We start from the raw sequence: 26,037 nt of genomic DNA, 5'->3' as shown, positions 1-26,037 counted from the left end.
GTCACAGAGTCCCGAGTCCATCATCAAGCTCACAGTCCCACTGTCAAATTGGCAGTTTTTTCTTTGTGTCTCTTTCCTCCTGGACAGTTTCTTCTTTAAAATGTTTTTTTGAGCATGTCTTAAAAGATTTGTTTTCATCATCAAAAAGACAATACTTGCCAATCATTTAAGGCAGCCACCCGTTATATTTGTTTGATGTTATTAGACTATATACTTTGTAGTACATTTCATATTTCAATTTCAAACCTGTATTTTGGTTCAGTTGGTCTGTTCCTATAGTAAATAACAGTGTGGCCTTCTTTCTGTCCTGTTTTGAGGTCAATATTAATGATAATAAACGGACGGCGGACTCGTTTGTTTTCAATGTCATCCTCTGCTACGTGGACCCGTCGAGAGAAATACAAATTTGACGACTGACTAAGTCAACCAACGCTTCACTGTGATTGTATACGTTTACTCATCTTCACAAAGGGCTCACGATACAGAATGAACGTCAGACGAGACATACGTCAACGGTTCGTATTTGAATAATGACGGACAAAAGACGATGAAGAGACAACTGGTGACGCATCTGTGTGGCTGCTCGTTTAACACACTTTATAATAGAGAACTGACAACAACAAAAAAAGCATCAGCATGGGAACGGATAAAGATCAAGAACCTTTTTATGGGCGTATCGATAGTTGAGCAAACGCAGCAGAGTTAGTTTGAAACGTACCAAATAGGTCAGATGGGAAAGTAATTAACTGTTCCATATCATTTTTATAACACCGTTTATTAGTGGGACCGATTTCATTCTTTTGAATACAGCTTCTTGTTTCTTTATAGATAGATTGTCGCTATTGTATAGCGGGGTGTTCGGCCCGTGGTATGCTGTGCATCACCGGCTGTGCTCATTATTGGAGGACATATTGTAAACCATATACAGTGAGCGACCCGCACTTCTTTGCTCATTAACGCTGTACAGTGAACAATGCTTCTAGGAAAATAAAACCCTCAAACAAATCAAGTTTTCCACTGAGATAAAAAACATAGTTTGCAAGGTGAACCTTTTCATTTGATTGGCTTCATAATAGCGTGGATCAGTGGCGCGAGCTGCAGATATGCTGAATAATTTAACCTTGGTTGGTGATAGTAGAGAAACTTTTAAAAAACGCCACATATCTTGGAGGATCGGAAAGTATAACGGTGTAAATGTGATTACATTTAATTTGGGGGGCTTTTTTTCAACCACATTACAAACATGACTCCTCGATTTCCTCCCGGTAGTTGATGCCTCCCCAACTGACATCGGCTGGAAAGTCACTGAGTCACTGGAGGCCGATTACACCGTTAATGTGCACTGAGACGGATCGCAAGGACGTCGAGCAGAAGAGTATTTTTCTTTTTTTATGGATTTACTGAACGCAATTAAATGGAAATGGCGTATAAGACTTCTAATGTGGGTGTTTGCAGTTTTAGTGAAGTGTGAGACCGTCTATCAACTGGAAAACCTCAGTGCAGCCTCACCTGACAGCTATCCACCCTGCTGGAGTGTCCTTCAACACAAGAGTGAGCCTCTACCGGCTCCGCTACTGATTACCTTCGCATTGAAAATGCCGGAAGGTTATGTTTTGATCGCCGTGTATTTATTTATTTATTTATTTGTATGCGTGTTATTCGCAAAACTCAAAAAGTATTGAACCGAATCGCATGAAATTTGGTGGGATGATTGTTTATTATCCGGGGACCAGTTGATTAGATTGTGGGATCGATCGGGTCAAAGGTCAAGGTCAAAGGTCATGAACAGGTCAAATCTTCTTGAATCACATGGAATTTGGTGGGATGATTGGTTATTATCCGGGGACCATTTGATTAGATTTTGGGATCAATCGAGTCAAAGGTCAAGGTCAAGGTCATGGAAAGGTCAACATCTTTTTTTTACCATAGCACGATACATTTTTGTCCAATTGGCATGCAACTAATGCCAACATGTTCATAATTCAATGCCCAATCTTGTGATATGCGAAGGTATGCGCTCTACCGAGTGCCCATTCTAGTTACTATTTAATATCTGCACTAATCTTTTGTTGGCAAAATAAGATTAAGTGTTACATCTGCAGCTTTTGTCACCGTAAGGCAAACAAACGCAATGCCGGTTTTAAAAGTTTGAAGTGACTGGGGATGGCTGTTGCCGATTTGTGTTTCACATAAAGATACCAAACAGATTATTTTCCCTAAAAGAGAGACCGAGGGTCGGATTGTTTCCATCAATTGTCTGATTGATTATAAGATTGAGTGTTAAATGGGACGGGGCCGATTAGACCTTAGAGCGCCGCTGTCTGCCTGACTCGGTGTGATTGAAGTGTTTGGTCTCAAACCAGGATGAGAGTTTCCCTTGTGTTTTCCTTTGTCGTGGAACATACAGGAGGGGCAACATTGGTTCTTGATTCACTTGACAGTCGTTAAATAAAGGTTTCTATATTTGAAGATGATCATAAAGATATTCTCGCTCAGAGTTTGAGCAAATGGGTCAGTGTTTAAATGTTAGTATCCAACGTCAGGTTATGGAGTTACACCCTCTGGATCAATGTCTGAGGGAGAGGTATCACGAGTCCTTCCTTCCTGCTGCTGTCAGGCTGCACAACACACTGCAGTAGATCGCTGGACATCTTGGCACACTCAGCACTTTATTTTCCTGGACACTTTAACCTGCTGGAAATTCACTTTAGTTACTGCCTTGTGTATATAGTTAGTTTCCTCTGTATATTTAGTATTTTAGGATTAATATTTAGTATTGTTATTGTGGTTTTATTTTTATCTTTTATTTTTATTAATGCTCTAACGTGCACCCGCTGCTGTGATCCTGAAATGTCCCCACTTTGGGACTAATAAAGGAATATCTTATCTCATCTCATCTTAAATAGCCGCATCCGACATGGTGAAAGTTTAAACAGACCAGAGCACAATGCAGCCACAAGAAACTTAGAAGATTTTTAAATAGTATTTATTAGCCTATTGCTTGTGCTTCATTCAGGGTTGACCATAGCACATTCGCTTATTGGCTTTTTTTAGGACCCTATTGACCACTCTCGTATCTGTCTAAAGGAGCTGGATAGCTTAGCTTAGCATAAAGACTTTGAAAGGAACATCAAGGTTCTTTCATGAATTAGACATAAAACATGCGACTAAGCAACCTTTTAATGATGCAGGTGTGTTGTGTTGCCATCAGACTGTCAGCCATCAAGCTACGCTAACCCGCTCCTTAAGCATCCGGTTTAATGGACGGATATGAGACTGATATCAATCTTTCTAGTTACAGTGAAACGATAAAGTGAATCAGCACATTTCCCAAAACGCAAATGATTGCTTTATCTCCAAGTGTTAACAGTTAGATAGACATTGAAGTAGTAATTGAGGAGTAGAAGTGTGTGGCAATAATTGCAGCAACAGTCTTAATTAGCAGTTACCGTCACGCTACAGACCACTTATACAATAAGCCACCGTGTACAGGATTTCTAGCCAAAATACAATAAATATATCCTTTCATTAAAACATTTCTGAAAATAATGAACAAATGTACAGTTTCAGTGTATATACGTAAGTAACAATGCATATGACACACATATGAAAATGACACTCCTACATGATTACCTTCGCATTGAAAATGCCGGAAGGTTATGTTTTGATCGCCGTGTATTTATTTATTTATTTATTTGTATGCGTGTTATTCGCAAAACTCAAAAAGTATTGAACCGAATCGCATGCAATTTGGTGGGATGATTGTTTATTATCCGGGGACCAGTTGATTAGATTTTGGGATCGATCGGGTCAAAGGTCAAGGTCAAAGGTCATGAACAGGTCAAATCTTCTTGAATCACATGGAATTTGGTGGGATGATTGGTTATTATCCGGGGACCATTTGATTAGATTTTGGGATCAATCGGGTCAAAGGTCAAGGTCATGGAAAGGTCAAAATCTTTTTTTTACCAAAGCACAATACATTTTTGTCCAATTGGCATGCAACTAATGCCAAATTGTTCATAATTCAATGCCCAATCTTGTGATATGCGAAGGTATGTGCTCTACCGAGTGCCCATTCTAGTTTCCCTTGTTACACTGGTATTGACTTCACGCTCTGCGGGTCTGACGCCGCTGTGGTCCTTGTTCCTTTGATTCTTTAGGACTGGAGTTTTTTTTATTTTAGTGCTGCTTTCGTAACATTTGATCTGCAAACTAAAAGACATTTTTAGGTTGTTTAGTCATGTCTGTTCATATTTATTTGCAATACTGAGGACAATAAATATAACATTTCAAATGTATATTTCATTCATATTTATTTTATATACATATTTGATCCCTATAGTTTAACTTGTACAATTTTTTTTATCATTTTACTTTTTTGTGCTTATGGTCTATTCTATGCATAATTGATGAACATTGTTGGAGAACCTGATATTTCTGCTATTTATTGCCATGTACACTCCCGTTCAAAAGTTTGGGGTCATCCAGACAATTTTGTGTCTTCCATGAAAACTCACTTTTATTTATCAAATGAATTGAAAATTTAATAGAAAATAAAGTCAAGACATTGACAAGGTTAGAAATAATGATTAATATTTGAAGTATTAATTTTGTTCTTCAAACTTCAAGCTCAAAGGAAGGCCAGTTGTATAGCTTATATCACCAGCATAACTGTTTTCAGCTGTGCTAACATAATTGCACAAGGGTTTTCTAATTAGATATTAGTCTTCTAAGGCGATTAGCAAACACAATGTACCATTAGAACACTGGAGTGATAGTTGATGGAAATGGGCCTCTATACACCTATGGAGATATTTCATTAGAAACCAGACACTTCCACCTTGAATATTAATTTACCACATTAACAATGTATAGTGTGTATTTTTGATTAATGTTATCTTTATTGAAAAAACAGTGCTTTTCTTTGAAAAATAAAGACATTTCTAAGTGACCCCAAACTTTTGAACGGTAGTGTAGTTGCATATGAAATGCAACAAAGACACTTCTCGTCGACATTGGACCAGAAATGTGGTAAATCTGTTGAAATCCAACAGAACCTGGCGTCATGGTCTCTAGTAGTAAAAATAGGAAGCCAGTGTTCAGGTGCAATTCATTAGAACAAAAGAAAGAAAATCATTTGGGTCCTTTTCTTGGCTCCACAACAATCCTTCCCTCCATACTCTCTGCCTTTCATCAGTCAGAATTTCACAGTAGCAAGATGGAGAGGGAGCTCAAATCAGCCGCAACATTTCTCTTTAATGGGGAATTAAGCATGATTAAAGCCGTGCAACACATTTCAGAACATGAATACCTGTGGGGGTTCATAGCTTTGTTGTTTGAAAATAATAAATCAACAATTACTACAGAAGATACTGGCATTTTCTTGCTTTCCATAAACACTTTTAAAACCCAGCTAATCTATACACCCACGTAAACTGCTTGTGTCGGTCCCCAGAAAGTCATTTCAGCCATTTCAGTCTAGATCCAGGAAAGCAAATATATCACAGCATATGTGTTTGTGTGTGTGTGTGTGTTTGTGTGTATATACAGGACTGTCTCAGAAAATTAGAATATTGTGATAAAGTTCTTTATTTTCTGTAATGCAATTAAAAAAACAAAAATGTCATGCATTCTGGATTCATTACAAATCAACTGAAATATTGCAAGCCTTTTATTCTTTTAATATTGCTGATTATGGCTTACAGCTTAAGAAAACTCTAAAATCCTATCTCATAAAATTTGAATATTTCCTCAGACCAAGTAAAAAAAAAGATTTATAACAGCAAAACAAAATCAAACATTTGAAAATGTGTTTCCAGGTGTTTCGAGTTAATTAGACGATTCAAGTGATTTGTTTAATACCCTACTAGTATACTTTTTCATGATATTCTAATATTTAGAAATAGGATATTTGAGTTTTCTTAAGCTGTAAGCCATAATCAGCAATATTAAAAGAATAAAAGGCTTGCAATATTTCAGTTGATTTGTAATGAATCCAGAATGCATGACATTTTTGTTTTTTTAATTGCATTACAGAAAATAAAGAACTTTATCACAATATTCTAATTTTCTGAGACAGTCCTGTATATATATATTCATTCAATATTGTCCTCATCTTCTCTCATTATTTCTATTTGATTCCCACTCTCACTAACACGCTCTCTAGCTATCTCCAGGGGGGGGATGCCATGGTTTTGAGGCGTCCGGTACTGTGTTTGAGTGCTGGAGATCAGTTCTGTCTCTGATGGTTCTTTACAGCCAGAGAGAAGTTAGTTGTACATGCTGTTTAATAATGTACTTATGACTGATTGTGTTTTGTATAGCTCTAATCAGCACCAGGCAACTTGCCAGTCTTTGCCATGAAGGTCCCTTTCCACCCGATCCCTACCCTTTGTCCCACAGGTGGTGAACCCAGTGGGCCCTGTTTGCTCTTTTTAGGTGTATCCAGTCAAGTTAAAGGAAGTAGTGGAATTAGTCATTTAATAACTAACCAATTCAAATCATTACACAATCAAAAATACCAAACATCGTCTGGTTTGCTGCAAACAAATCAAGCATTTTTGAAACATCACGCTGGGTACTGGGAAATTATGTTTTTTGTAAATATTTTAAAGATTAAATGATTAATAAAAAAAGAAAAAAAGAAAAATTGATATTGACTGCTTGGTAATTGCAGCCCTGCAACGCCGCCACATGCTCCGTGGCCCTTTATCTTTTGGAGTGTTTGGTGTACATATCTGACTGGAAAGAGACTCGAGGGTAAACCTATAAGACACAACTCAGGGATTGCATCTCGTAATGGCTCTGGGAGTTCTGGATCCACTCAGGAGGGATTTGCAAAGGAGAAAATGTCATTTGAGCTGTTCTGCTCGTCCTTCTCTGCCACTGGGACCCCGGATCAGCTCTGGATTGATGGACTGTTGGCAAGGCCGGAGGTGCTTTACCAAGTCGGCTTGCCAAGTGAACTGATTTAACTAAATACTCATCTCGTCCATTGTTTCTCAGTCTTTATGAAGCGATATGGAGTGGGCTTTAGAAAGTTCAAATTAAAAAAAGTTGAACCAACTTAAATGATAATAAGGAAACATTTTCAAGACCTAGGAGGTGTATTGAGAGGGGCTCTCATCAATACTCCTTTTCTACATGATGGATCTCGTGCAATGTGGCACCGCTGCATTCCGCTCATTCTCAGATGATGAGCGCTGACACTCGATGTTCCCTTCTTTTGCAGAGTGAGCCGCCGCGAATCCCGAGAGGAGAAGTCTCCCGACAGGAGACAGCATGGCGTCCAACAACACCCTGCGCAGCTACTCCATCATCCCATGTTTCATCTTTGTGGAGGTGAGCGGATGTGAATTCCACTCCCGGTTGGTGAGAAAATATACATGATGAGTTTGTGCGTGTTTTGTGTGAGTGACAGTTTAACCATTAGCAAATGACCTCCTCGGGTAGATTATACACAGTCAACCAGAGCGTAGAGTTTTGGAATGAATGGACATCTTGAGTGTTTGTGTGTCTGTGTGTGTGTGTAAGAACTGTTCTGCTCCTCCATATTTAATTACCATGTCAGTCGTAAGTCCTTAATCAGAGAGATGTCTCAGGACCCTTCCATTATTCTTTCTTCTCGCTATTTGATACTCACACACGCGCTTCTCTGAGGAAATATCCTGAATAACAGTCTCAGATGAGTTCACACCTCCTCTTTTATCTGACACTTTCTTCCTGTCTGACCTTTGTGTCACATTTTATGACAGCCTCCCACTACAGGACTCTTTTACACAAAATCAATATATTTGTCAGACTATGTCCTCCCCAGATAAGTGTAAAGTGACTTTACATCCCCTTTTGATTCATTATGTTCTTTCTACCTTGCTGCTTTTTGAGCAGCATCCCGGGCTACTGCCTATTTCTCGCCTCAGTACTGACCTAAGAATTACACTTTTCACACCCGAGACATCATCTCAAGACACCCCCAGTTATCGATTAGTCAGACATCAATAATTTAAATGGAGCGGCTTTGTGCCGCTGAACAAAAATGTGGCGACACTTCTTGAGATCATGTCCACACTAGTGTCAGCTCGACACCTTAAAATGTATCTTTGCACGTGTGACACCTCAACATGCCAGGAATAACACAACCTGCTTTCCTTGACAGATTGCAAGTTTAGCAGCATCCAGGTATGAGCTATTGTCACAATGACTAAGGAGCACCTAACCCTCCTGTCTGCACTCTGGTAACATAAAAAAAAACCTGTTGCTTGGTCTATTCTTATTCATGTCTGTCAGAATATGAACAGAGATAATATGCTGTGAATGCTTTAGAAGTCCCTCTTGTGTCACATGAAATGTCACTTTTACTCCCACGGAGACAGACTTTTAGTTGGAGCATGTGGGAAATTGCCCGGTACAGCATCTGTTACTGAAAAAAAAAAAAACACACACAGTGGATACAGACACATGGCAAGCAAGCTCCTGTAATTTTCTTTTAATTTTTTAAATTGCGAGACACTGAAAGTTTCATCTTCTCTAGTCCTGCTGTGAGACAGCCGTGACATCATCGTACAGCAGTCTTCTCATTTCCACTTTTCAAGTGTCTTGGCTGGAGCTCAGCGTGTAATACTCCGTTGGACATCGCTCATCACGGCTCTGCAATTTGTTTAATTAGGATGTGTAACTCGAGGGGTTTAATGGGGAACTGATTATTCTGTTGGTGACAACATCCCCAGTTCAACACTGAGCTGGTAAACGACTTGGTGTGGATGTTTATACCGTAGTCCTGGAAACACCAGACCTCGGTGGTGATGATACTTACAATTGGCTCCCAGAATGATGGCTTTTTGTTCTGGAAAAACAACATGCTTTCATGAGTAGTTGAGTTTGGTTTAATATATACACAAGAGATTCTCCAGTTTCCTAACTATTCTTTGAATTTGGAATTTGCACATTGCGTCTGATAACGGTCTAACGTTAAGTCCGCCTGAGCTGACACAATGCCCCCATTGTTTATAAAGAAACCTCCAGCTAATCAGATTCTGATAATCAGCTTTTGGTTTTTAAAAAGTCCATTTTGGAGACTTCCCGGTGACCATAGCAACGTGTCCATCATAGTTGTTCATTACTGGTAGACGGACCAGAATTAAGCCAATAAACAAGCGGCTGTTATTGATGAATCTCCAACAGGGTTTGGCTATCTGATGATACAATTTATATCCCAGTATTGGCTGTTATGTTCCTTCACCACCTCAGTGAGTAATCACTGCAGGAGATCAGGAAATGGAAAATATTGACAGTCTCATTTGACAATATTTAATAGGATTGACCCTGCCCCTCTTTATTACATTATGAGTACAGTTGTATTACCTCTTCACCCCTTATTTGTCTCATTCATTTGAATCCGTTATTGGATCTGAGGAAACGGTTGTATAACGTCTCCTGTGTCTCTGTCAGGACCACTCGAAAGTCTGAAAGAATAAGCCGGATGAGCTCATCATCTTGGGCTCGCAGACTTCCCGTTGTTAGCAGAAGGCCGTCCTCCAAAGACATGCGTCGCCAACTCTGACAGACAACGCTCTAACACCCCCCCTTTCCACCGGAGTGAGGAACATTTTTCCCGAAGCTTCCAGCTGTATTTTAACGCCTAAAATAAAGAGCGCTTCATTCTGCTGTTTGCCAGGGAGGGTGTAATATAATGAAAGATGCATCGTGGGAAATGTAGGATCTAGTGCTCAGCTGGTATAACCAATACTTGAGATTATACATCCGGATACATGTCCTCTACTGCTCCAACTCTTTTTCAATCTATACCTTGATTGAAATGTAATACTGAATTGAAGCAGTACAGCTTAAATCTGGTTTAAATCAAGATTCACAGTTTATCTATATGTCTGTAAAGTATATTTGTTTATAGACACAATTATGTAATGGTGTGTTCCACTATGCTTTATATCAGACACAAATGGGAAGAATATCTACTTCAATTATTCATTTAAATTATTCAAAATCCCGGAAGTGATTGCAATGGTTAATTCGTACATCAATTGTGTAAAATGATATCACCGTAAGACACCACTGAAGTTAATACATTATTATATAGCACCGTCTCTCAGCCCTGTGAGGTTTCAAAATAAAGAGGACTTCACCATTTTTTTTTGCTTTGCACAAATGTATTTGACGTTCAGGATGCAGCAAGACGGAGCAATTGTCTCGCTATCACAATCTCCCCATGCACACACACACGTGTGTATTACCTCCACGTTGCAGCAGAGCATGGGCGGAGCGCTCCACTAGCACATTGAGGAGCGAGCTTTCGTTAATTTCCACGACAAGCTCTCCAAGGCGTCATATCCACCTCCGTGTCTCACTCCGCCCTTGCCCATTTTTCTCTGTCTCTCCCACTTTGATGTCTCTGTCACATCCTCACAGCCTCATTTCTCACTCGCCCCTCCTCTCTCCACTGAACAAGCCCCCCCCCCCCCACCCTCTTTCTATTCCTCGTGGTGTCACATGAGCTCCTCCTTCCCCTCGCCTTCTTCATCCTCCTCTGTATCGCTCCGTCTCGGTGCCTCTCACGCTTTCCGTGCTCCTTTGTTTCCTCCTTCCCTCTTTTATTCCTGCCCCCTCTCTCTCTTTTACTCGCCCTGTGTGTCACGAACAGAGCGAGGCAAGAGGGGCCGTGCCGTCACATGGCCGGAAAACAAAGCGTCCTGATTGGAGCAGCTCCGGTGCCGGGGGCCGTGTGACAGGGAGGATGCTTATATATGGTGATTTGTTTATCGAGTCATGCATCATGTGGCTTTTCTGTTACTTAACCTTCAGCTGATAGTTGTGTCCTTGCCGTTTGCCATTGCTGCGGACGACTGGATGAAAGGGAATGAAAATGAGTGATGGAGTGCAACAGGAAGACGGGGTCGCAAGGGAGGAAAGACGACATGGGGAGGAAGAAAAGCGTACAATGGAGGGAAGGAAGCGAAAGGTTGCAAAACCCTTGAGAAATTAATTAAAGGAAGAGCTGTGGAGGCGAGCCGTGATGAATGAGGAGTGAACATATACCCCTGTGCCTCCCCCTGGATGAGATTATGCAATATACACAGCCCCGGGGCATTCCCTCAGCTCACTACTCTCCACTTAGACTTCTCAGGTTTCGTGTACAAAACCTTATTGAGGGCCACGTGAGATCTCTTCAAAACACCTGCCCGCACCAGGCTGTAAGGGAGTGAACTAATGCCTCGACTATTTTTTGGCATTGGGGAAAATCCCCACTGTCTATCTAAGAGATGATTTCTTTCTTTTATCTTGCTTAATCTCATTTCCCAGTATGGTGTGATAATCTTCGAGGCTGTCATGAATAAAAGAATCACTGCAGGGAGTGATGGTCTTTGATGTCGATCAGTCTCTCTCCTGGCTGCACTGACGCAATGTGATTTTTTAACTTGGGGGGATTCTAAAGGAAGGGTCTTTTTATCTGTGGAATCTCATGTTAAATTTAGTTTTGGAAGATCACACAGTCTAAGTGAACCTGCTTTAGCTTTGATTAGGTTGGGGCAGGAAACATGCCTGCAATCTGCAATTTTTAATTCAAAGGAGGACAGAGAGATGTGCAGTGGTGATTCCTTCTTTTGAAATTTGAGGGATTGTTAAACAGTCTGTGACCCCCACTCGTAAAAAAAAAAAAGGAAAAAAAAATGTTGGAGATGTTAGGACCCATGCAATATCATTTATTTACAATTTGAAAGCACATGCGACTTGAATCATTACATCTACGTTTCACATGTGTTGTGCCACTGCTCACACTAATACTATCGGACGTCGTAGAGAGAACTCAGAAGCCGAGTAGAGCTTTAAAGACAACATGTCACGCAAACAATGAAGATAGAAGGGAGTAGTGCATGGTACAGAGGTACAGGTGAGGGCGAGGCAAACGGCCAATAACGGGTCACAGAAACGAGGCTTGACAACATGGTTTAAGTGCTTGGCATGAGCACAAGACCATCGGCCAACAGCGAGAGCAATTCAATTCAATTCAGTTTATTTTGTATCACCAAATATCACAAATTACAAATTTGCCTCAATGGCAAGACTGAGGCTAAATCCTGACGGGCTTCATTGGGCAGCCGCTTGTTTGCAGATCGGTGAGTAGCTGAAAGACACGCCTACACACAGCGAAGCTACAGGAGAGAACACGAGGACCAATATCCAACTGATGGGAACAGGGGGAACAAAAGGAAAAGATGTCTGCCTGGAAATATCATTATACCAACTTTAGAACAGCATATGTACTGTTTATTTATAATTTAACATGCTGACTGAAAATTGTAAGGAATCTAAGTGTCCTATTAATGTTATCTGCAAATATGTACCGCAGTTTGAATACAAAAACAGGCACACAAGTCTTAGAAATCTGACCCTCAAAAGACACTCCACATGTGACAAGATGCTTTTCTAAATGTTATTTCTTGGTTTATGGCGCATACTTAACTTTAATAGCTGGCTATTCATCATGATGCCCAAGCTTTTCTGAATTCATTAGCTATAAAACAAAACAGAAACAAGTAGCTGTCTTCTGTGTCACCTCAAGACGGGTCTGACAACAGAAGTTTAGCATCACGGTCCAAATCCGGACAAGCCAGACTAAGATGACCATTTCCGTCAGTCAGTCTTTTTCTCCCAGTGTAGTAACGCAACATGTGAAATGAAAACCCCGGACTTGGTTGATTTATATAACATTTTCCTGGTTGTTTTCAGGGCCGAGGGAGGAGATGGGCTGTGGTACTGACGATACAAATATTTTGGATTCAAGGAGACGAAGAGTGGGAGTCATTGTGAGCGCTGGAGAAGGAGTGGGATGGCTATTCATTTAATTAGGAATTATGAAGAAATTGGTGCTGTACAAAGTAATTACTGTCATATAACAACTGGTTCTCAAGCTGGTTGCTGGGAGCAGAGAATGTGAACCAAAACAGGAAAAGTTGTGAGCAAACAGTATGCTATTTTAGCTCTATAGAGCTGAGGGGAAATGCAGCATAATGTGATCGTTCGCTGAGTACCTCGAATATTATATTGGATTAGTCCGTTTTAGAATGACAATATTGATTAGAACAAATGTAAGGTTTAGAAAGTCTGTGATTTTATTCATGAATAATTAATTCATGACTGGTGGTGCTGGTCTGAAGTGATCTATAGTACTTACCATGAGAAATGTCACAACTCAACAAAGGTGGATGGCTGCACCACAGCGCCCTGCCACAATCCTGGGTAAAAGAGGTGCATTGTGCCCTCCACAGGAGCAGGACAATGGCATGCCGCAGTAACTTTGTATAACCGTTTAACGGCAGCCAGTCTTGTGAGTCGGCCCTTCGAACCGCGATAAATACAAGGCAGCCACAAGTTGTGCTTAACAGAGAAGGGTTGTACAACTGTCACATGAAAGCCTGCTCTTTAAACCAGTCACAGAAATAGCAACGGTCACAGAAATAGCTGCGGTTTTCACCACTATTCTATTGTGCATCAAAATATATATAATGTATGTTGTATCACTGGGTTATGAAGATGTATGTATGTGTAAGTATCACTCGCGTTGCAGCTAGTTAATGCAGGGCACATTTAAACTATTGATGATGTTGTAATACTACTCATAAACTAAGAAGTAGGTTGTAAGTGATGCTGTCTAAATACATCATTTACCTCCAAAATGTGGTGGAATAGATGTATAAACTAGCACAAAATGGAAATACTCAAGTACTAGTACTCTGACTCTGACAGACGAGTGAAGAGGGGAGTGAGATCAGACTCAACGAGCAGATTGCTCATCTCTCGTGGCCTGTTTTGGTAATTTGCCACAGCCCGATGACTCTCACGATGTATAATAGCTCGCTGCTTGTTTGTGACCTTTTATGATTTATAGCGAGGAGAAGTAGCAGGAGGAGGGGTGAGTGATGGAGGGAATATGAGTTTCATAGAGATCCTGAAGAGAGAATGTGATTGGGATGAATGTAGGAGGGAGGAAATGGTTCAAGGACATCTCGATCTTCTCAAGCAGCCCCATGGCTCGTACCAGCCACCTCACCGGGCTGTGCTGCTGAACCCAGGCTGGTGAATTAATGCAAATGTGGTGTTTGTTGCATATTGAGCTTGAGGCGAGCTTTGGTCTCTTTTTTTCAAATGCAAATGAGGTGAAGGTCAAAGTAAATATGAACTCTAGTGTACACCCCTCTTATTAATCTGCCCGAGCCCTATTCAGGCATTTCCCTGTAAACGTGACATCCTGAGGTATGTGATCCTGCAAGGTATTACTTGGCATTTCTGCAAGCGCAGGAATTAGCATATTTTCAGAGACCTGTGAATTATGTGTTAGCCGATTACCCTGCTGGAACGTGTTTGTTGAACAACATAAAATCAGGAAATTATCCCTCTCTGGATGCTGTGTGAGCCGGCAAGCGGCTTTAATGAACATGTTGACGCACTATTTTCCAGAATTCATCGAAAGATTACCAATCAAACCATCGGTGAAGAATCTTGCATTTATTTTCAGGAAACATCCTTGGGCTGTATGGAAACAAGAAAAGTAAACTGGACAGTAAAGAATGTCGCATGAAAGCTTAAATATAAACTTATGGAAATCCTGCAATGTGCTGAGTTTATTTGCTTCATGTCATGTCACTGCATATCCGGTCACTACTTATCCCTTAACGCTACTACATATCCCTTCACGCCACTACATATAATATCGCTTAAGGCCATCTTTTATCATTCATCCTTCCCCTACTCCCTGAGTTTGAGTCTTCATCATTGGAGTTTACATTTGCTGTAGGAACGTGAAAACGGGGAAACAGACACCACGCTGAACAGATACGGGCGTTAGGAGCGGACCTTCCCGGATCTTTTTTATTGTACTTGGACTTTTTAACAAGATTTTAACAAAGGAAAACCTCTAAATATAATATCCTAAATTAATTAAATTACCAGAGAGCCCTACCAGAGAGACCACTGCTCCACAACACACAACAGGCAGGGCATATCACCTCGAGCTGCTGCCCTGGGAAACTCTGACCTGACATGGTTCATCTGATTCTCATACAGGCAGAGACTAAAGCTCTGCAAACCTGTGGTGAGAGAAGTTCAAAAAGTGGGGACAGTGAGGCTGGAGGGGGATCTACGGGCGTTTTGACTGTACTGACTGGGATATGAGCACAGTACACAGAGGCTGTATGTGAGGCATCAGCTTCACAGCTGACAGCATCCACCATCAGCTCAGGGTGAAACGAAAAACGACAAACCCTGGCTCAGGGAGCTCAGAAGGACTGCAGGCCAGGAGGACCAGGCATTCAGGAGTGGGACCCTGCACCACAACCAAATACACACAGGAAGAGGCGGGAGAGGAGGTAAGAACGACTGTACTTGAGAATGAAAAACAGCAACTCTCAGCACTCTCTGCTCTCTCAGCAGAGGCAGGCAGGCTCAGGCACCACACCCAACCCCAAGCCCAAATCATCCATGAACAATGTGCTGTGCAGGCAGAGTGAAATGAGTGAGTTCTACGCTGAAAGCAGTCACAAGGAGCTGAGACCGCCCCCACCCCCCACCCCCACCAACAAGCCCCAGACCATCAGCCCCCCCCATCAGGGGCTCACACCTGGCTCACCCTCCTCTCTCTCCTCTCTCTCCTCAGCCTCCCTGGAGAGTCCTGACAGAGTTTAAAAAACAGAGCCCAAAGAAGCCAGCGGCCCGGGAGGCGTCTCCCCCGCCCCCCCCCAGCTGAAGGACTGAGCTGTCTCCTCCGACCCACGCATCTTCAACACCTCCTCAGAGACGCCCCCGTTCTCCAGCCTGCTTCCAGGCCCATCACATCCGTCCAAAAAACCCAAGATCAGACTCAATGACTACAGGCCCGGCCCGTCTCCCCCTGACCTCTGGAAGTGAAGTCCGCTTGTCCTGTCACACCTCTCACCTCACCACCACACACCCACCTCCCCCCCCCCCCGCCCACAGAGCCAACACAGGTCTGCAGGCAGACAGTCAACATGGCCCTCCTTCACATCCTCCAGCATCTGGACTCCCGAGGAACCCCGCCAGGATCCTGTTTGTGGACTTCAGCTCTGCCATCCCTTCCCAAGCGACTCAGCTGTCCCTCCTGCAGCTCTCACTCCTCCACACCCTGTCCCATGGCACCTGAGCTGCAGACTTCCTCTCGGAGCTGGCACGGGGCCTCAGCTCAGGCTCCCGCTCTCCACCTCCTCCGGACCCCCACTCTCCTGTTTCCCCTGTGTTCCTCCCTCTGCCCCTGCTTGTCACCAGTCCACTCCAGTCCACCAGTTCATGGTCAAGCAACTCATCTCTGGATGACACCCTCATTAGACTCATCTGGAGGGTGACCACAGGTGACAGACTGACCACAGGTGGACCTGAAACCTGGTGAGCCAACCCGAGGAAGAGTTGAGGAACATCGAGGCTCTGAGGGGGAGATGCAGCCCAGCCCGCCTGTCTCATCCCCCTGTACGCCCCTGTCTCATGGAGTCCTACCTCCCTCTGGGCCCCATCCTCTCCCACTCCAAGTGGGGCCAGGCACTGAAGCTCCATCTCCAGAGGCCCAGCAGACCATTCTCTTTCTGAGAGAGCTGAGGAAATTCAAAATGCAAGGAAGATGATGGATACAGGGTATTCTACCACCACATTGAGTCCATCATCTGCACTCCATCACCGCTCTGGCCCCTGCAGCCCACAGCCAAGACCAAGCGCAGGAGCTGAGCATCATCCGAGAGGCCGATCGCTCCACTCTCGGTTATCGGCCTCCTCCCTCCTTCCCTTCCTCACTTCAGGTCCAGGTCACTGAAGCGACCCTCCCCACCCACCCCACCCCCTCCTCCGGGTCCCTCCCCTCCCCTCGGGGAGTCCATCCCCACCACACCATCCCGCCCACACCCGCCGCTTTCCCGATTTTTGGTCGGCGGTCGGGATCATCCCGGGACCCTGGACCTGACTGTGTCCCCCCCACCACCACTTCCCACCCTCCTTCCTTCCTCTCTCTCCTTCTCCCCTCCTTCCTCTCTCCCTCCCTCCCTCTCTCCCTCCTCCTCCCTCCTTGCGTTGATTAGATGTCCCTTAACGTTGCTACATATCCTGTTGTGTCAATGCATATCCCTTAACATCTGTACATATCCTTTAGCGTCAATGCATATCCTGTCACTGCATAACCCGTCCCGTCACTGTATATGGTCTATAAACCTTAGAGATGGTTTTGCGTGAAAATCCTAGTAGATCATTAGTTTATGTAATACTCAGACCAGCCCGTCTGGCACCAACAACCATGCCACTTAATTCGCCTTACTTCCCCATTCTGATGTTCGGTTTGACCTTCAGCAAGTCGTCTTTCCCACGTCTAGAAGCCTACATCCTTTAATCTTCTGCCAGAGAGCAATTTCCCAAAGGTGGCATAAGAAGTTGGAGGTTTACACTTTCCTCTCAGACCTTGACCGGAGTCACAAGCTCACAGGCAAGGACATGGTTTACGTCAGAAGATGGTTATTCAGATACAATGATGTAAAATAAAACCAGATTAAACGTCACGTTGCGTCACATCAAAGCTGCTGCGTGTTCTTCAGATAACATTTGGTAAGAAATTAAATTAAGTACAATTAAATTAATTAATAATTAAAATGGCGCATCCTGGGTGCTCCACCTGCCCGGCTGTCCAGCACTTCTCTTGCGCACCCTGCTTGTTTCTTTCCTGTGTAATGACCCGCAAGTTAATCACCCGCATCTGCTCAGGGCCGGTTAATATTAGCCGGGTGCATGTGCGATGGACTCGAGTGGGACACGTTGTACGAGGAAAGGTGGAGGTCTGGGCTTGAGAGGGGATCATGCCGTCTGGAGTTTGAACCAGGATGATCTTGCTCTGATCATCAAGCAGCACAGAAGCCAAAGCCTTGGACTCCGGACCATGTAGATACCTGCTAAGGAGGATGAGCTTTATGATGAGGATGAGGAAGAGCTTTTATGAAACACTTGCTCTACTCTTTTATAAAAATCTCTCCAGAATGAAGAGTTGGTCTCATTTGCATTAAAACCACCAAACTCTGCTCCTCCAACCATAACTGTCTTGAGAGAAATATCTGTTAACTTTGGTAAACTGGGTTTATTGTTTGCTGAGGATTCTGGCAGGAGTTACAGTCACAAAGAGACGCCACAAGATGGTGGCGTCATGTTTGGGCTTTGTGATCTGCTCTCTCTTATGCAAATTGATTCGCATATTTTGTGAAATGAACCAACCCACACAGAGGTGTTCCTCTTATTGTGTAACTGTTGTAAATGTTTAGGTATTTAGAAATGTTTCTGATGAAGCCAAATTAAAAGCATACCCTTGGTTTGAACAAGATAGGAAGATTAAAATAAGATTAATTTCTGAAAACGGTCCACGCTTCACTCCTCTGCATGTCAATGCACTGAGATGAGTTCATACACTTTCCCCCTCAAATTTCTCCGTTTAAGTTAAAATCATCCAGCTTTATTTCCGATTATTGCTGTTATTTTGTGCAAGGTCCTCTGTCACTGCTTCATATCATCAGTTCCTATTGTTATTGTTGTTGTTGTTCATTTGTATTTATGTGCTTTTAGAAAAAGAAAATTAGGGCTCGGTAAATAACTTCTCAATTAAACCAAAGTAAATCAATCATCACTCATTCATTAATATAGAAAAGCTGGAGGACTGTTTTTACACATTTGAAACACTGAAAACTTCTGTTCATTGGAGTACCCCGCGACCCTAATGAGGATAAGCGGTATTGATAATGGATGGGTAAGTGTGACGCATCGAGGTGTAATGCAGCCCAGTATGTGGATTGTGTAAAAATGCTCTGCAATATTTACTTACTAATAAGAGGAGCAAGCAAAAAAAAGACTAATTATCTGAGTGTTATTTAGAAAGTTGGCAGAAAGCGCACACAGGCCCAGAGACATCCGGACATCTCATCACGGCCATCTGTTGCAACACCTGATGCCAACAGTTCTCTCCTGAACACAGTCGCTATCTTGACCCGCTGTGTGAACCCCACTGGCCATATTGTCCAGTCTGGCTCACACAGACTGGACAATATTTTATTGTGGATATAATAAGTTATGAATAACTGATTAGACTGGACCGGATCTGTTGTTGAGATTCAGTAAAAAAACAGCTTGAGCTGGCTTTAATGTTATTGTCCGACTCAGGAGAGCAATGAGGTGTTTAATATATGCTGCTGCATGGTATGTACTTGTGTGGCGGAGGATTTGTAGAGCAGTACGAGCCTAAATGAAAAGTCAACAACCATCCACTCTCTCTTTGCAGAGTGTCCTGTCGTAGCACAGCAAGAAACAAGTAAACAAAAACACTTTAACTTAAACCAAGATGAACTGATAATTCTTGACCTAATAATACTATCACATAAAAGGATTTGTGTGGTCTTCATTACCCAGGATCACAGGTGTAGGATCACACTTATATTTTTTTAAATAAGTAGTTGTCTAATGAAAAAATATTTCTTCAAAACATACATTTGATTTGCTTTGTATATTGGCACGAACAAATGGTTTGAACAAGATTCTGATTCATTCCCTGATGTATAGAATGACTGAATAATAGCACAGTGAAAATACACGGCTCACATTGCACCACTACAGGGAAAAAAATATGTTATGCATCCACAGCTGGAAAAAACCAACAAATCAGGAATGTTTCATTGAAATTTGTAACTCAAAGCGCTTTTCCTTTTATGGGACCCATAATTAGTTGCTTGTTTTATTTGTTTGTGAACGGCAGACACCTTGAACTTTAGACCTCGACTCCAGATGTATGCTGTGTTTTCACAAACACCGTCAGGATCGCTGTTCTAGTTGACTGAAGATGTTTTAATAGTTGGAATGAGGTTATGGAATAAAGTTCTTGCTCGTGTGTGTGTGTGTGTGTGTGTGTGTGTGTACAATATTGCAACGGACAATGTGTGTCGAAGCCACCCTCATCCTTCAGTGGCAGCATTGTGCCACCTGGTGTTGAGGAGGAGAAGTATTACAAATGGCTGGCTTTACCACGTTTTGAAAATAATTGGGGACAATTCACTACGGTATTATTATTATGTCTATATAATATCTTAAGAATTAATAATGCTTGCCTTTAGTTATCAAGCTCCTCTTTTATGGAACCAGCTTCCACCTTCAGTCCGGGAGGCAGACACAGTCACCTCGTTTAAGAGTCGACTTAAGACTTTCCTCCTTGACAGAGCTTATAGTTAGGGCTGAATCAGGTTTGCCCTGGTCCAGCCCCTTGATATGCTGCTATAGGCTTATAGCTGCCGGGGGACGTTTTAGGATGCACTGAGTACCTATCTCCTCTTTTTTCTCTCTCCTTAAGGATGAATTTTCATCTCTCAATCACACGTTACTAACTCTGCTTTCTCCCCGGAGTCCTTTTGACTTCACGTCTCATGGGGTCATCGGACCCTATCTGCCTGATGGATCATCGAGGTCTGGGTCGTGGAATTCCTGCTCCTGACTACGCCACTCCTCCTCTCTACCGCCATCTGCCTGATGGATCGTGGAGGTCTCCATCGTGGAATATGCCTACTATGAACTATTCATACACTCTGTCATATTCATTGAATGTATTTTAACTCTAAATCTGTCCTTCTGTACACATTACATCTATTGCACCTGTCCATCCTGGAGAGGGATCCTCCTCTGTTGCTCTCCTGAAGGTTTCTGTTAGGATTTGAGTTTTTTCCTGTTCTATGTTGAAGTCCCTGTCTCGTTTCCTGTTTCCCTGCTCTTCCCTCTCTGTGCTTGTCTGTTTCTTTCCTGATTGTTTCCAGCCACGCCCTAATTGTTTCCACCTGTGTCCCCACCTGTGTCTCGTTCCCCTGTGTATTTAATCTGTGTCCTTCTGTTGTCTGTTGTCGGATCGTCCCTTTTTGTTCCGTGTGGTGTACGATCGTGTTCCTGTCTTGAGAATAAAGTGTTTTTTTTCAAGAAACTCCAGTTGCGATTGGGTCCTCCGCACCACAGACCGTAACAGAAGGACAGAACGAGACAGGGGACAGGTGGAAACAATTAGGGCGTGGCTGGAAACAATCAGGAAAGAAAAACAACTCAAATCTGAAGGGTTATTTGGGAGTTTTTCCTGGTCCGATGTGAGGTTTGGGGGCAGGGATGTCTATGTGTACAGATTGTAAAGCACTCTGAGACAAATTAGTAATTTGTGAAATTGGGCCATACAAATAAACTGAATTGAATTGAAAGATTGCAGTTTTTTTGGAGGCAAATGACACAGGATAGTCAGACACAATCTAATACTTTATTGATTTGTATGGGATCAATAAAGCATCTTATTTTCCCTTTTTTTCTCAGCTCTTACTACTCTCGTGTTACCTTTACAAGATGTCTACATTTACTGGCAGTACCTTCTGTGACGACGATACTCTTCCCTGTTCCATGATGCTTTGCTTCTATCGAGCGTTAACATATGGGCACACGCGTCATCACTCCTTTCATATAGAAACCCGAGCGCGTAGTGCCAGCAGGTTGGCAGCAGTATCAAAACATAATTGGCTGAATGACACAAATGCAGCTGATTTTCAGAAAACCACATCAAAAGCCTTTCTGTAAAATGTCTTACATTTCATATTCCACTGTTGGTTCATTATCAGTGACGAAGGATATATATGTGTATGTATATATATATATATATATGTATATACAGTATATGTGTGTATATATATATGTATATATATATATGTAAATATATATATATATATATAATATATATATAAAATTATGCCCGCAGCTGATTCTGTAAAGAGCGAAAAGAGGCCAGAGACAAAAGATGATGTTAGAGGGATAAAAGGGTGAGGGGGTGAGGGAGGAGAGGAGGTGGTAAGTGGGGGGGCTTGTACATGAGGAGTTAGCATGAAAGAGCGAGCGAGAGAGAGGGAGAAGGGAAAATATGTTTTTGTAGAGGATTTATGCGGTTGTTTGGCATTAATACCATGTTAGAAACATCGCAGCTGAGAGCGGAGCGCCTCTTCAGGGATCAGCCACAACACATCTAACCACTGAAGGGTGGCCTTCAGTGCGCTGTATATACAACTAACAAGTCCCCCTTTCCCCCTTCTCGTTCTCCTCCTCCTCTTCTTCAACTTTCTCTCCTCTCTCGCCCTCTCCCGCTCCTACATGTTTTTCTTCCAGCTCGTCATCATGTCCGGCACGGTGTTGTTGGCCTACTACATGGAGTGCACGGACCTGTTCAGCGTGCACGTGCAGGGCTTCTTCTGCAACGACGCCGAGCTGATGAAGCCGTACCCCGGCACAGAGGAGTCTGGCTTCATCCCCCCCCTCATCCTTTACTGTGTGGTGGCTGCCGCTCCCACCACTGTGGTGAGTAAAACCCATTTGTATCTCTGTCGATGCGGTGTGTTTTAAAACCGGATACTGGTTCAAACGTCTCTCTGAAAGAGCAGCCTTTTGTTCATTGCTTACAGCTTTTTTCATTTCAAAAACCTATTTCTTTCTTCTTTTATAACCTTCAACCACCAAAATCTAACTACTTCTCCACAAAGTATGTTGCTTCAAACATTTCTGCTAACCTACGGTATGGCCTCATTACCTTCTTTTGTGACACACAAGTTACTTTAGTGTTGAATTATATATTGAATAAGAAAATGCGATGTGTTGATCTTCGCAATAAAACATCTTTGATGGGACGTGTCGAGTCTTGGCCAATCAGCGTTAAGATGTCGACAGTGTTTGGGGGGTTCGGGTTAGTTTGAATGTCAGCCCGCTACATCTACTGCAGAAATATTGCACGGTGTATCGATACTATCAACGTACCCGTACGTTAAAAACGATATGGTTTTGCATATTTTTTAGCACCAATACTTCATTAGGAGAGCGGGCCATCAGAGCGCACGCGCTGCTCCGCTCCGTTAAATGCTGTCAGCACGCAATGTGCTGCGCAGCTCTCACAGCGAGTGCCGTTAAGTTGCGGAGCGTCTGTCTTCGGCTTCACAATAAAAAAATTTTTTTATTACTACTGTAGATAAATATACCAGTGTCGTATTTATGGTATTGTATTGAATTCTGGTATCGGGTATCATGATATTTATGGCAGGTATCGTATAGAAGTTATAATTTTAGGATCGTGACAAGCAAGGTGAGGAAGAAACAGACTCACGGAACAGGATCATGGAACAGACTCATGGAATAGAATCATGGAACAGAATCATGGAACAGAATCATGGAACAGGCTCAAAGCTCAGCAGAGCCAAAAAAAGGAAGTTGGTTCATGAATGACAATGTAAAGTTGTTATTACTATAATTAGAGCCCGGTTACTGAATTATTCAGAGAACCATTTTTCTCAAAATGTTTGTTATGATTATTTAGATTTGCAGTCAGAACAATCAGAAGACCGTAGTTATTAAAGCTTTGAGGTGTCATTAAACAACGGGGATGTGGTGTGGCGACCCCCCCCCCCCCAACCCCTTTCACCTTTTTCACCTCTCATGAGTTTGCAGGTATGAAGTAGGACATCTGTACATAATAGATATTCAGCAATGCATCGTATGTGAACCTACCACAGGCGTCCCTCTATCCCTGGTTTATTCCACTTTCTCTCTCCATAGAAATAGAGAAAATGTCATAGCGACCCTTTCTGACTGAAGACTGTTTTCCAATCTTTTCATGGGTCAGCTGAGAAGTTCAGTGACAATTTCAGAGACTGCACTTTTGTTTCTCTGTTCCCCTGAACTCTGAACCGTATCTCTTATACTTTTTACTTGCTTGTTCGGCTGAATGCACCAGTGAGGTGTTCTAATCGGGACGTGACCAACACATATTTTCCCTGGACTGTGATGCGATTTCTGAAACAGTTTTTTCCATGGAGATTCCCAGTCATCGGTGCCAAAGGGTAGCTCCTGATGCACAGAGAGTACAGTTGACTCGGTGCTTATAAGTGGAATGAAACTTTATCCTTTCACAGGTGTTGTGCATATATATTGGAAAAAGGGACAGACAATTCCCCCCCACCGACCAGTGGCGACCACACAGTGTCCATACTAGAACATGGTTGATTTGTCAGTGTGACGTTGGTAAACACTATTCTCCCACAATGCACTGCACAAAGGAAATGGAAGAACTGGGACAATTAAAATGGATTGTGGGACGTGGTGGTGAAACCGCTTCACAACAAAAGACGCGTTGCTGCCGCTTTGTGAAATTTAACGGTAAAAATAAATAAATCCTATTAACTACTTAAACGGTATATGCCAATCGGTATGTGGCACACGGTGCGCAGTGCTGCAGTATGGATTTTGGGAGATGCAGTCATTTTTGACACGACATTGAGGGGAAACTACAGGCGTCGCTAAATGCATCAATGGTGCTTTTTCACACAAGGTATTTTTCCTTGTCACAGCAGGAGAGGCACAGGTGTAATTAATACCCTTAACGATGGCTCTGTGTCTTTATGGCGTATCAGTCAGCGAGCATGAGCTCAGCCCTCATTAGTGTTATTAATTACACCTGTGTACCTGCAATGCCGAATATCTTGTGTGAAAAGGATCTGCTCGAAATCTTTATCCAGTTGTAGATGAATGTAGGGCACGGGCTGCATGTGCAGCATGCGGCCACTAGGTGTCAGTTTAGCTCCACGCATGTTGACTCCAACCCAGCACACCAGACCGCATCAGGCACCATATGGCTCACTTCATTATTAAACCAGTGTCAAAGATTTTTTTCTGAGCACCTCCTGACGACTGTTTGCATGGGTCTGTTTTTAATGATGGAATTAATTTTCTCGGGGCACCTTCAAAGGAAAAGACGAGTCGATCCCAGAACATGGGAGGAGCCGAGGCTTCATTGTCAGACGCAGGCCCTCGGTGTGTTTTAAGATGGCGCAGTGCTAAAATGTTAAGGACAGATACAATGTGTTAAAAGAATCAGGTCAGTGAAGGTGTCAAAAAGAAAGTACAATATTTTAAAGCTGTAAGTGTGTAGCAAATGTATATTAATTTATAGTAATTAGCTGGTGAATGAGAGCTCAAAATGCCCCGTACTTAACTGGTGCAACTGTTGTTCACAAACATTTAAAGCATAGGCTATAGTTGCCAACTCACTTTTAGCATTTTCACTTTTTGAAGATTTTATTTTGTGAACAGCATTTATTTTTTGGGGGCCTCTAATAAGTGTACATATTTTCAGCATTTGATTAATTAATTGATAGTATTTCCTGAGGATATGTGTTATCATAGCTGGCTTCTTCTTTACCCACTACAACATTGAGTATGCCTTGATGTTGTTACAGAATTTGGTGTGTGAAACATGCTGGTCCATTTCTCGACCACCATATGTTCTGCAAATCTAAAATTCAGTTTATAACTGTACATTGTCGTGAAAGGGCTTTTAGCAGTGTCCTGGACGTCTCCCATTTGGATATCCCAGGATCCTTTCCAAACAGACATCTTCCTTTTCTATTACGCTTTCAAGAGGCACTCAATCTGGGATGTGGCCGTAAAGGATGTCTGGTTCCTGGACACACGCCACCCATTTATTTGTAATGAGATATTACCGTTCTGCTGCCTCTTTGTGCCTGCCTCTTTCTTGAGTTTTTTATATATACAGGACTGTCTCAGAAAATTAGAATATTGTGATAAAGTTCTTTATTTTCTGTAATGCAATTAAAAAAACAAAAATGTCATGCATTCTGGATTCATTACAAATCAACTGAAATATTGCAAGCCTTTTATTCTTTTAATATTGCTGATTATGGCTTACAGCTTAAGAAAACTCTAAAATCCTATCTCATAAAATTTTAATATTTCCTCAGACCAAGTAAAAAAAAGATTTATAACAGCTGAGTGTTTGTCAAGGCTCAGGAAACCCTTGCAGGTGTTTCGAGTTAATTAGACAATTCAAGTGATTTGTTTAATACCCTACTAGTATACTTTTTCATGATATTCTAATATTTAGAGATAGGATATTTGAGTTTTCTTAAGCTGTAAGCCATAATCAGCAATATTAAA

General features: G+C 42.3%; 1 protein-coding gene across 2 annotated transcripts in view; it reads left to right on the top strand.

Annotated features, from left to right (window-relative positions):
- plppr1 (phospholipid phosphatase related 1) overlaps window positions 1–26,037 on the top strand; it is a 51,643-nt gene that overhangs the window by 9,852 nt on the left and 15,754 nt on the right. For both annotated transcript variants that reach the window (XM_056432510.1, XM_056432511.1), the window contains exons 2-3: window positions 7,235–7,344; window positions 22,207–22,395. In XM_056432510.1, coding sequence (XP_056288485.1) covers window positions 7,285–7,344; window positions 22,207–22,395 — 249 coding nt within the window. In that variant the 5' untranslated portion in view covers window positions 7,235–7,284. The remainder of the gene's footprint in view (window positions 1–7,234; window positions 7,345–22,206; window positions 22,396–26,037) is intronic.

The sequence above is a fragment of the Pseudoliparis swirei genome, chromosome 15 (assembly GCF_029220125.1).
Source record: "Pseudoliparis swirei isolate HS2019 ecotype Mariana Trench chromosome 15, NWPU_hadal_v1, whole genome shotgun sequence".
Classification (NCBI taxonomy): Eukaryota; Metazoa; Chordata; class Actinopteri; order Perciformes; family Liparidae; genus Pseudoliparis; species Pseudoliparis swirei.
Note: the sequence above shows the minus strand (reverse complement) of the source record. Positions and strands in the feature narration are given on the sequence as shown.